General features: G+C 45.0%; 1 protein-coding gene across 2 annotated transcripts in view; it reads left to right on the top strand.

Moving 5' to 3' along the window:
• The first annotated feature begins 10345 nt into the window (after positions 1–10345).
• LOC112611079 overlaps positions 10346–12850 on the top strand; it is a 28055-nt gene continuing 25550 nt past the window's right edge. The window contains exons 1-2 of one of the 2 annotated variants that reach the window (XM_025364792.1): positions 10346–11012; positions 11097–11154. In XM_025364792.1, the coding sequence (XP_025220577.1) occupies positions 10975–11012; positions 11097–11154 (96 nt within the window). In that variant the 5' untranslated portion in view covers positions 10346–10974. The remainder of the gene's footprint in view (positions 11013–11096; positions 11155–12850) is intronic. The other variant, XR_003116541.1, reaches the window with a different exon arrangement.

The following is a 12850-nucleotide window of genomic DNA, read 5'->3' as shown; positions in this document are numbered from 1 at the left end:
TTTTTTTTTTTGAGACGGAGTCTTGCTCTGTCGCCCAGGCTGGAGTGCCGTGGCCGGATCTCAGCTCACTGCAAGCTCCGCCTCCCGGGTTCACGCCATTCTCCCGCCTCAGCCTCCCGAGTAGCTGGGACTACAGGCGCCCGCCACTTCGCCCGGCTAGTTTTTTGTATTTTTTAGTGGAGACGGGGTTTCACCGTGTTAGCCAGGATGGTCTCGATCTCCTGACCTCGTGATCCACCCGTCTCGGCCTCCCAAAGTGCTGGGATTACAGGCTTGAGCCACCGCGCCCGGCCAATGAAGCTTTTATTACATAGCCATGCCTGATTAAATCACTGGCCATTGGTGATTGAACTCAATTGCTACACCCTTTCCCCTCCCAGGGGATGGGACTGAAAGTTCCAACTCTAATTACATGGTTGGTTCCTCTGGAAATCACTTCCCATCCTGAAACTATCTGGGGACCCATGAAGTGTCCACCTTATTAGCATAAACTCAGGTATGGTTGAAAGGGGCTTGTTACGAATAACAAAATATGCTCGTATCCCTTCTAAATGCCAAGGGTTTCAGAAGCTGGGGTGTCAGGAACTAGGGAAAAAAGCCAAATAAGATGTTTTCATTGTATCACAATCATGCACCTACTTACGGAATAGTCTTTCTAAAATATCCCTTGGGCAACATAGTGAGACCCCATCTCCAGAAAAAGTAAAAATATTCACAGTGCATGGTGGCAAGAGCCTGTAATCCCAGCTCTTCAGGAGGCTGAAGTGGGAGATCTCTTGAGCCTGGGAGGCTGAGGCTGTAGTGAGCTGTGATTACAGTACTACACTCCAGCCTGGGTGACAGAATGAGACCCTGTCTCAAAAAAATCAAATAAAAATATCCCTCAGGAATGCATAATGTTCATATATGGAAACCCTCAATACCTTTCTACTTGTAGGATAAAGTCCAAAATCCTTAGCTTAACATTCAAATTCCTCCATCAAACTGGGTTCTTAGGCCAACTATTTCAGTGTTACCCTTTTTTTTTTTTTCCTTTGAGACAGTGTCTCGCTCTGTCACTAAGTCTGGAGTGCAGTGGCACAATCTTGGCTTACTGCAATCACCGCTTCCTGGGGCTCAAGCGATCCTCAGCCTCCTGAGTAGCTGGGATCACAGGTGCGTACAGTGCCAGGCTAATTTTTCTTGTATTTTTGTAGAAAGGGTTTTTTGCCATGTTGCCTAGGCTGGTCTCCAACTCCTGGGCTCAAGGGATCCGCCCCCCGCTTAGCCTCCCAAAGTGCTGAGATTACAGGAGTGAGCCCTTGTACCCTGCCGATGTTTTCCTTAAAATGCAAATTTTTGGTTCCACTCCATACTTACTGAATTTGCATCTCATGGGAAAGCTGTACAATTTGCATTTTTTTTTTTCTGAGACAGTCTCGTTCTGTCGCCCAGGCTGGAGTGCAGTGGCACAATCTCGGCTCACTGCAACCTCCGCCTCCCAGGTTCAAGCAATCTTCCTGTCTCAGCCTCCCAAGTAGCTGGGACTACAGGTGCCTGCCACCTTGCCCTGCTGATTTTTGTATTTGTAGTAGAGACGGGGTTTCACCATATTGGTCAGGCTGGTCTCGAACTCCTGACCTCAGGTGATCCACCCGCCTCGGCCTCCCAAAGTGCTGCGATTACAGGTGTGAGTCACCGTGCCCAGCACAGTTTGCATTTTTAACTAGTATTGTATATTCCTTGCTACACAGAGTAGCCCTAAATTAGCAGCAACATCATCTGGAAACATTTTAGAAATACAGAACTCCAGGCCCTGCTCCAGACCTAATGAATCAGAATAATATAGACATTCAAGTTTGAAAAGCACTAGGTAATCTTAATGTACTCTTGGAAGTTTAAGAACCACTGATCTAGCCCCAACCTATTCTTCTAAGCTTATCCCTTGATGTTGCTCTACATTTATTCATTCAACCAACACCTATTGGGTAGGGTATCAAGCATGGCTTTACATAGTCATGGAACTCGTTGTACAAAGTTGAAAAAGTGTGATGTCCACCTTCCAGAGACACACTGGGATTAATGAATGAAGCGGCATACTGCTGCGTGTGACCAGCCAGTGGCTCTCACCATCCACTTAGAATAAAGGGATCAATATTTTGGGCACACCCATAACCCATTCATGGTATATTAGCTAGGGAGCTCTCCCTTATGTGCTAGTATTTCTTAAGATTTCATTCTTGGATCTCTTCCCACTGCACATGCTTCTTTGACAATCTCATCCACTTCTATTGGCTCAGTCACTATATTATGTCTTGACTCTCTCTAGCCCTAACAAAACCTAGTCTCCAACTCCTGAACAGGACATGGCTGTCTGTGCTAGGCCTCTCCACACCAAATCATTGACTCGACATTGTTTATTAAGGAAGGACCTGGGATACTACTGTCACTGTCCTTAACCTATAAACTTACTGCCTTCTTCACTTTCCATTTATGCTGTAACCCTCTGTAGTATTGCGTTTGCCTCATTACCCTGAAATCATTGTTACAGAGGTCACTAAGAGTAACCAGTCTCTATATTGCCGAATTCCATGATCCTTCCGTTCGTGGACCTCTCCAGCAATTGATAACCTTTTGTAACTCACATTTCCTTTAAACTCTCTATTGCCTTCAGTTTTGCCCAATCTGAAGTGCTCACCTCCCCTATCGTTCTGCTTCTGTAATATTTCCCCATTTTACCATGTGAATAATAATTTCCTAATGTTCCCCTTGGGTTGTTCCAGAAACTTTTTCAAAGACTGGAGTTCCCCCAAGTTTTATCGAAAGGTCATCGTTCTTATGTTCTGTTTTCACCTTATCCCTTTCCAATCTGTTCTCCCCAGTGCAATAGGAGCGTCAATTTAATTATGTCAGTCCTTCAGTGGTTCTTTCATCTCAGACGGAGTTGAGGCCCTGTGTGGTCTCACCTTTTCTTTATCTCACCAGCCTGATCATCAAGTTCTACTCTCCAAGACATCACATCGATTAGAATAAGGATGCTTTCAATTGCAAGAAACAAACAGAAAAACCCAACTCAAAATTATTAAATAATACAAAACAAAAAGTCTGCAGTTTGGAGGCTTCTGGGTTGGTTAATTCAGGAGCTCAGTGGTAACATTGAGGTACCAGGTTTCTCCATCCTTCTGCTTTCACTTTCCTTGGGATATTGGTTTGGTCTTCCAGGATGGCTCTTGCTAAAGGTAGCTGCAGTAGTTTATTCTGTATTTCTGTTTATCAATAAGGAGACCTTTCCTGGAAGCCCTGAGCAGACATCTCACACATGGCTCATTGACTACATGAGTCATATACCCCTTCCTAAACCATATTGCTGGCCAGCCATGTGGAATTACCACAAATCACTTAGTCATGTGCTGGAGAATCAAAATTGGCGCTCCACAGCAAGGAAGAAGGGAGGAATGAGTATCCTACTGTTAATGTATGTAAGTCCATCTTCCTACACATACACTAAAACATGCTCATGTTTATATGAAAAATGTATTTATTTCCCAAAGAGAATCAGCCAGAGTGTCATCCGGATACTCTTATCCAGCTTCATGTCTAAGATCTCTGGTATGATATGCAGCCTTCTTTGTCAACTGGTGGCTGTGGCTCTCTGGTGTTGTCCTCAACAGCCACATCTGATATGAGCCCTGGGAAGAATATTCTTAAGGCGGCTCCCCTTGCCCTTGCCCTTGCCCTTCCCCTTCCCCTTCCCTTCCTTCTTTCTTTATTATTTTTTGAGACAGAGTTTTGCTCTGTTGCCCAGGCTGGAGTGCAGTGGCACCATCTCAGCCCACTGCAACCTCCACCTCCTAGGTTCAAGCGATTCTCCTGCCTTAGCCTCCCGAGTAGCTGAGAAGACAGGTGCACGCCACCACGCCCGGCTAATTTTTGTATTTTTAGTAGGGACAGGGTTTCACCATATTGGCCAGGCTGGTCTCAAACTCCTGACCTCAGGTGATCCACCCACCTCAGCCTCCCAAGGTGCTGATTACAGGCTTGAGTCACTGCGCCGGGCCTTAGAGTACATTTCTTTCTTCCTTTTTTTTTTTTTTTTTTGAGATGGATCTCACTGTCGCCCAGGCTGGAGTGCAGTGGTGCGATCTCTGCTCACTGCAAGCTCCACCTCCGGGGTTTACCATTCTCCTGCCTCAGCCTCCCGAGTAGCTGGGACTACAGGCACCCGCCACCATGCCCGGCTAATTTTTTTGTATTTTTAGTAGAGACGGGATTTCACCGTGTTAGCCAGGATGGTCTTGATCTCCCGACCTCATGATCCGCCTGCCTCGGCCTCACAAAGTGCTGGGATAACAGGTGTGAGCCACCACGCCCGGCCCTTTCTTTCTTTTTCTTTTCTTTTCTTTTTTTTTTTTTTAGACAGAGTCTCACTCCATCACCCAGGCTGGAGTGCAATGGCACGATCTCAGCTCACTGCAACCTCTGCCTCCTGGGTTCAAGTGATTCTCCCGGCTTAGCCTCCCAAGTAGCTGGATTACAGGTGCCTGCCACTACGGCCAGCTAATTTTTGTATTTTGAGTAGAGATGGGGTTTCACCATGTTGCCCAGGCTGGTCTCAAACTCCTGACCTCAGGTGATCCGCCCACCTCAGCCTCTCAAAATGCTGGGATTACGAGCATGAGCCATCGTGCCTGGCCCTCAACTTCTAAAAGGCAAAAGCCTCTGGGATTTTTAGTTTTATTTTATTTCAGAGATGGGGTCTTATTATATTGCCTAGGCTGGTCTCGGACTCCTGGCCTCAAGCGAACTTCTGGCCTCCTGCCTCACCCCCCAGTAGCTGAGATTACAGGCATGACCATGCCCCACTTGGGATTTTGATTAGGATCATGTTGAGTCTATAGGTCAGTCTGGGAAGATCTCAACAATACTGGGTCTTTTTGACTAATGGAGGAGCTCTCCATTTTTCAGTCTTCTTTAATTTTCTTTTTGAGACAGAGTCTTCCTCCGACAACAGTCCAGGCTGGAGTGCAGTGGCACGATCTCGGCTCACTGCCAGCTCCACTTCCCAGGTTCACGGCATTCTCCTGCCTCAGCCTCCCGGGTAACTGGAATTACAGGCACCCGCCACCACGCCCGGCTAATTTTTTTGTATATTTTGTTTTTTTAGTAGAGACAGAGTTTCACCGTGTTAGCCAGGATGGTCTCGATCTCCAGACATCAGGATCCTCCCTCCTTGGCCTCCCAAAGTGCTGGGATTACGGGCAAGAGCCACCGCGCCCGGTCAATTTCTTTTCTTTCTTTCTTTCTTTTTTTTTTTTTTATTTTTTTGAGACGGAGTTTCACTCTTGTTGCCCAGGCTGGAGTGCAATGGAATGATCTTGGCTCACCGCAACCACTGCCTACCGGGTTCAAGTGATTCTCCTGCTTCAGCCTCCTGCATAGCTGGGATTACAGGCATGTGCCACCACGCCCGACTAATTTTGTATTTTCAGTAGAGACATGGTTTCTCCATGTTTGTCAGGCTGGTCTTGAACTTCCGACCTCAAATGATCCGCCCGTCTCGACCTCCCAAGTCTTCTTTCACTCCTTTCAGCAATGATTTATAGTTTCCAGTGCCCAGGTCTTGCATACGGCTTGTCAGATTTACTTGTCAGCATTTAATATTTTTTATGTTACTGTAAATGTCATGGCTTTTTACATTTTAATTTTTGATTATTAGTGATTTTGCTTTAAATCTTTTTTCTATTTTATTAAAGTATAACTTTGTAAAGTGCACAAATCCATATATATAACTTTGTAAGGTGCACATATTCATAAACCTCTCTTTGGGAAAGCTTTATTGTGAAAAAGATACAAATAAGATATTCTTGTTAGATTCAGTTCGAAAGGAAATTATCAAGTGTAATACACTTACTTAAGGATGGCCTCAACATTAGATTGGGAAGATTTTCTCTTTCAAATGAATGAAAATAATCCCACTCATAGATGTTAGGTAGATGTTAGGTAACACAGTATAAGTGACTAAATATTTTCACTCTTCGAGTTGAAGACCAATTATCCTTCAAGAAATGTCCCCTAATCCAGCATGGTTATTCATCACCTTCTTTAAATTACCCAAGCGAAGTACATTGGCATATTTAGTTGTGTCATTTGCATATGAAAACATATTTCATCAATGACTTCTTAAGTATTTGTCTCTCCTTCCTCCCAAGGTTTCAATAAACGGATGCCAAGAATTTATGGAGAAAATTATAAAAGTTTACTAAAAGATATGAGAAACTGAATGAATGAAGCAAGCAATTGTATTCATGGACAGGAAAAGGCAATACAAGGGAAAAATATCATTTCTCCCCAAACTAGTCTGCAAAATCAAAATAAAGTGAACAATTTTTGTTGTTGTTGTTGTTGCTGCTATTGTTTTTTTAAAGAGAAAGAGGCTCGCACTGTTGCCCAGGCTGGAGTGCAGTGGCACGATCATAGCCTCAACCTCCTGGGCTCAAGCGATCCTCCTGCCTCAGCCTCCCAAATAGCTGAGGCACACGCCACCGTGCTTGGCTAATGCTTTCTATTTATTTTTTGTACAGACAAGTTCTCCCTATCTCGCCCAGGCTGGTCTTGAACTCCTGGGCTCAATTTTTCTGCCTTGGCCTCCCAAAGTGCTGAGATTACAGGCATGAGCTACTGCACCCGGGCTGCACAAATCTTGTGTATAACTTGATAAAATTGTATGTCTCAATACACTTCTGTGATTACCAGCCAGATCAAGATATGTAGCATTTCCTGCATCCAAGAAGGTTTCTTCGTGCCCGTGCTCCCCACCCTCCCTGACAACCAGGAGATTCCCTTATGATTCCTCTCACTACAGTTTTTTATCTTCATATAAATGGAATGAATCATGATGTACTCTGGCCTCTTTACCTCAACTTATGTATATAAGATGCATCCATATTGTTGTGTATAGTAGTAGTACATTCTTTTTTTTTTTTTTTTTTTTTTTTTGAGACGGAGTCTTGCTCTGTCGCCCAGGCTGGAGTGCAGTGGCCGGATCTCAGCTCACTGCAAGCTCCGCCTCCCGGGTTCATGCCATTCTCCTGCCTCAGCCTCCCGAGCAGCTGGGACTACAGGCGCTCGCCACCTCGCCCGGCTAGTTTTTTTGTATTTTTTAGTAGAGACGGGGTTTCACCGTGTTAGCCAGGATGGTCTCGATCTCCTGACCTCGTGATCCGCCCATCTCGGCCTCCCAAAGTGCTGGGATTACAGGCTTGAGCCACCGCGCCCGGCCAGTAGTAGTACATTCTTATTCATTGCTATGTAATTTTTTTATCCAATTTGAGGACATTTCGATTATTTCCAGTTTTTGCTACTGTGGATAAGGCTGCGATGAATATTCTTGTATATGATCATAAATACTCGGGTATATGCCCAGTGGTAGAATTATTGGGTAGTATGGTTTGTGTATAACTAGCTTTAGTAGATAGTGTCTGATATAGTTTGGGTATGTGTCCTCACCCAAACCTCATGTCAAATTATAATCCCCAATGTTGGAGGTTTGGCCCGATGGGAGGTAATTGGATCATGGGAGTGGGTTTCTTATGAATGATTAAGTACCATCCCCCTTAATACTGTCTTTGCAACAGTGAGTGAGTTCTTGGGAGATCTGGTTGTTTAAAAGTGTGTGGCACCTCCCCCCACCCTACTTGCTCTTGCTCCTGCCACATAAGATACCGTCTCTACCTTTGCCTTCTGCTATGATCAGAAGCTTCCTGAGGCCTCCCCAAAAGCAGAAGCTGCTATGCTTCTTGTGCAGTCTGCAGAAGCATGAGCCAATTAAACATTTTTTTCTTTACAAATTACCCAGTCTCAGGTATTTCTTTATAGCAATGCAAGAACAGACTAATACAGTGACACACAGTTTTCCAAAATGATTAACCAATTTAAACGCTCACCAACAATGGGTGAAACATATAGTTGCTTGTCAATGCTTGGTATTGGAAGTCCTTTTAATTTAAGTCATTCTGGTGGTAGTTTTGGAATCGTGTTATAATTTCAATGTCCATGATACAGCTATATATATATATATATATATTTTTTTTTTTTTGAGACAGAGTCTGACTCTGTTGCCCAGGTTGGAGTGCAGTGGTGCCATCTTGCTCACTGCAACTTCCGCCTCCCAGGTTAGAGCGATTTTGTGCCTCAGACTCCCTAGTAGCTGGGATTACAGGTGCTCACCACAGCTGCCCAGTTAATTTTTGTGTTTTTAGTAGAGATGGGGTTTTGTCATGTTGCCCAGGCTGGTCTCCAACTCCGGGCCTCAAGGGATCCACCTACCTCAACATCCCAAAATGCTGGGATTACAGGCGTGAGCCACCGCGCCCGGCCATGACATAGCTATTAATATAGACCTTTTCACATTGGGCCTATAGGTCAATCTTGGAATTCGCCCTTTCAGAGACTATTCATATTTATATGCATATTGATGCATGGCAGGGGCTGGTATACACACCTTGGTGTATGGCTGAGCCATAACTGGAGCATACCTGAAAATAACCCTATTCTAAGTGTGTTTGGAGTCCTAGCCTAAGGAATCCAGGAGTAGCCAACACTAAGATTCACTCTTTATCTATGAGGGACATCCACACCCGTGCCCCATCTCTTGGAACACAGGCTGTACAGTGGATCAGGGCCCTTTGTTTTGGGTTAAATGGATGTTGCTAGAAGGAGGGTGCTAAGTGAAAATGCTGTATAGACTACATGCCTTTTTTATGAACAGTAGCAGTTCTCCTGGCCAGCCCACCACCACTGGACCACCCCTGTATGTAAGTCCTGAATAAACCTTATATCTCCTTCGCGGGCTCCGCCTCTCCTATAGTGCCATCGCAATTGGAATCAATGGGGATCCGGAAGGACAACTGGCCATTTAGATAACATGTGAAAATTAACCAATGTAATTGGTTACATTGTAACATTATTTAAAATATTATTTTTAAATTATTATATAACAGTAACATATTATTATTAAAAAATACATATGAACATTTCAATAAAGGCAGAAAAAGCACTTGATATTGAATGCTTTCCTCCTGATGTTATAACCAAGACAAGGAAGTCCATTATCACTATTTCTATTCAATGGTGGACATACTAGCCAGTAACAAAACTAAAAGGTATAAAGATAACAGAGAAGTTAAACCACCTTTATTCACAGATTCCAAGATTGTGATCACATAAATTCCAAAAGACTCTACACAGTATTACAAATAACAGGGGAACTTAGCAAGATGCTTGAATATAACATCAATATGTAAAAATCAATAGCGTTCCTGTAGTCTTACAACAAATGAGAATATGTAACAAATGCTATTTAACATCGCATTCAAAACACTACTCAAGAGGAAATCTAATGAAAGATATGTGTGATCTCTATACTGCAATCTATCCAAGCACAGCTGCATTAAAGTATAAATACGTGTACAATCTACAAAACACTGCCAGGAGAAATTAGAGGCCCTTAAATAAACGGCCTCTTAAATGAACTGAAGGACTTAATATTGTTAATATACTAGTTATCCCCAAACAGATCTATAGATCCAATGCAAGCCCAGTACAAATTCCAGCAGTTTTGTTTTTTTAAAAAACTGACAAACTAATTCCAAAATTCACCTAGAAATACAATGGCCTTAGAATAAGCCAAAGCAATCTTGGGAGAATAAAGTCACAGGACTTGGGGACTTATTATAAAGCTACATTAATTAACACAGTTTGGTAGTGGTATAAAGGTAGATAAACACCACTCCCTCCAACTCCCCAATCTGCCCCCATCCCTGGAACGCGCTAGCACCTTTCCCCATCCGATCTGCATGGGTCAAAGGGCGCTGAGGGAGGGCCTGACCGACTGGGGTGGGAAACAAAGCGGCCCTGAGATCACTTCAGACCACCTTCCGCCCCTCAGTGCTTTCGGATAGAAAAGGTTTTCCTTCTTGATCTGGGAAACCCAGAGAAAATCCTGAGCTGTGGAGTTATGAGGAAGGGAATGAATAGCACGCGGGCGCCGGGCGCGTCTCCCGGGAACCAGAGGCTATTAGGTCAGAACGATTTCCAGCGAGTCCCAGCCCTTTTCCATTCCCAGCGCAATGATCGCGGGAATCCAGGCGCCATCCAGGCCCCTCTGTTCCCTGAAAAGACCGCGCAGCCGCCAGTGACATCACGGAGACGAAAGCCGTGATAAAATCTAGGGAAAACGGAGCTTGAAGTAGCTTGTGTTATTATTATTATTATATTTTTGAGACAGAGTCTCGCTCTGTCGCCCAGGCAGGAGTGCAGTGGCACAATCTTGACCCACTGTAACCTCTGCTGCCCGGGTTCAAGGCATTCTCTTGCCTCAGCCTCCCGAGTAGCTGGGATTACAGGCGCGTGCCACTACGCCCGGCTAGTTTTTATATTTTTAGTAGACAGGGTTTCAGCATCTTGGCCAGGCTGGTCTTGAACTCCTGACCTCGTGATCCACCCGTCTCGGCCTCCCAAAGTGCTGGGATTATAGGCGTGAGCCACGACGCCCGGCCTGTAGCTTCTGTTATTAACGGACAAGCAAACGCCCCTGCCCGTACACGTTCCTGAAGGAGAACGGTGTGTTACAAAAGTGCATCTGAGCTACTACTCCTGGAGGCTCTGTCGAGTGCCCGCGGGCGTGGGCGCGGAGGAAAAGAGGGAGAACCCGTAGGCCCAGGCCTCCGTAACCATAGCTGCGAGGGGGCGGGGACTGTGAGCGCGGGTCCCGGGCCGGGGTGCCGGCTGGGAGAACTCGCTCCTCCACTGACCCAGCCGGCCACGCGCCCGCGGGTCGCCTCCCCGTCCCGCTAGCAGCACGCTGCGTGGCTGCTGGTTGGCTACTTAGGACGGAAGCTCGGTTGGTGTTTCTGCAGAAGTTTCCTCCTTGGGCAGTGGCGGAATTTCTGAGCGCGGTAGTAGCAGCTCCGGCGGCAGCAACAGTGACTACGAGGGATGGCGGCGGCTGCAGCCGGACCTGCAGCATCCCAGAGGTGCGTGTTTTTCCTTCCCATTGCTATTTATTTTATCCCCCTTTCCTTGGTCAGTGGGCTCTGCTGGAGTCGTTTTTCTGGCAGATTTTTCCAGAGCTTGTCAGATGCTCTAATCGACCGGGACCCCCAGGCGGCGTTAGAGGCGAGAGAGCCTTTTCTGCTGCCTCCACTCCCGGCTGACCCGCCTCCTGCCAGCACCGCCTGATTGGCACCCAGGCTCTAGGGATGCTGCGTCTCGGCCCCAGTGTTGAGATTCTCTGTCTCCTTTCTCTGTCTCCCGGTAGCCGCGTTACCTCAGACTCCTCTTGTCTTGCCCTTTCCACTTCCAGACTCCTGCATTCCTGAAGCTTCTGAGAAAAACCTCCTTTATTTATTGGGAGCATGGTTGGCATCTGTAGTTGGGCTGAAAGGATTTTTTTTTTTTTTTTTTAATGGCGTTTATGACTAGAAGAGAAAAGTGGACTCTGGGCTCGATGAAAATTAATTTTTTCGTTTGATAATCATTGTTGCCATTCTTATATAAAAGTGTCGGTATGATGTCAGTCTACTGGAACAAAAACCTTCTCCCTCACGTCCCTGAAACTTTCCAAATGTCTTGTCATAGTTCTTTATTCACTCATTTGTTTATCAGAAATTTTTTAGGAGTTGCTGTGTGCAAAGGCGCTGATTGCTGTGGGTTAGTCTTAGTTATATACTCAGCTAACCTAGAAATCACTTCTCGTAGGTGTGTAGTGAAGACAAACTATAAAGCTGTAAAGGAATGTAAAAGAGCAAGAGTTAATAAGAGTTAAAGAAGAGCCTAAAGATAAATGATGCTGTGGGTCACAGAATTTTAACAGGAGATCTTTTTTGGTTTTTGTTCTGTTTCTTTTTGCTTTAAAGCACAGAAAAAAAGGAAACCCTGTTTTGTTGTTATGATCTAACATAAGTAAGGTTAACAATTTCAGGCAAGACAGCATCTTTTCTAGCTATGGCTTTTATAAGAAATGTGCCACAGGGTACTAGAGCCTCTGTTAAGGTGATAGTTGAGCAGAGACCTGAAGGAACAAGAGAATGAGCTTGGAAGCTCTGGGAAAGAACATTCCAGGCAGGACCAAGAGCCAGTGCAGAGATCCTGAAGTAGGAATGAAGTGGGTCTGTATATGGAGCAGCAAAAAGGCCCTTTTTGTTAGAGAGCCTATTTGATTAGGAGATAAGGTTGGACAGGAACTAGGAGCGAGGTCCTGTAAGGCCTTTTAGGGTCCAGGTATGTTTTTCGAATCTAAATATATAGACCTTTAGATACCAGCAATAAGGCTTCTGGGATCAGTTTTGGGATAATGTTACAGGAAGCAGTGAGAATTTTTCTCCATAATTTTTTATATTAGATAGCTATTACTTTGAATTACATTTCTTAATTGTCATGTTAGGCCTAGTGCTTCCTTTGGAAATCCAGTTTATATAAAAGTTGCTTTTAGGCTGGGCGCAGTGGCCCATGTCTGTAAAATTAGCTGGGCCATGGTGGCAGGTGCCTGAAATCGCAGCTACTTGGGAGGCTGAGGCAGGAGAATCGCTTGAACCTGGGAAGCGGAGGTTGCAGTGAGCTGAGATCATGACACTGCACTCCAGCCTGGGTGACAGAGTGAGACTCTGTCTCAAAAAAAAAAAAAAAAGTTGCTTTTAAAGAATATTAATATAATGAACTTCATTGTCACTTTCCATCTTATTTTACTTATTATTATTATTTTTGAGACAGGGTCTCACTCTGTTGCCCAGGCTGGAGTACAATGGCACAATCTCGGCTCACTGCAACCTCCGCCTCCCAGGTTCAAGTGATTCTCCTGCCTCAGCCTCCCAAG

This window comes from Theropithecus gelada, chromosome 17 (genome assembly GCF_003255815.1).
Source record: "Theropithecus gelada isolate Dixy chromosome 17, Tgel_1.0, whole genome shotgun sequence".
Taxonomy (NCBI): Eukaryota; Metazoa; Chordata; class Mammalia; order Primates; family Cercopithecidae; genus Theropithecus; species Theropithecus gelada.
Note: the sequence above shows the minus strand (reverse complement) of the source record. Positions and strands in the feature narration are given on the sequence as shown.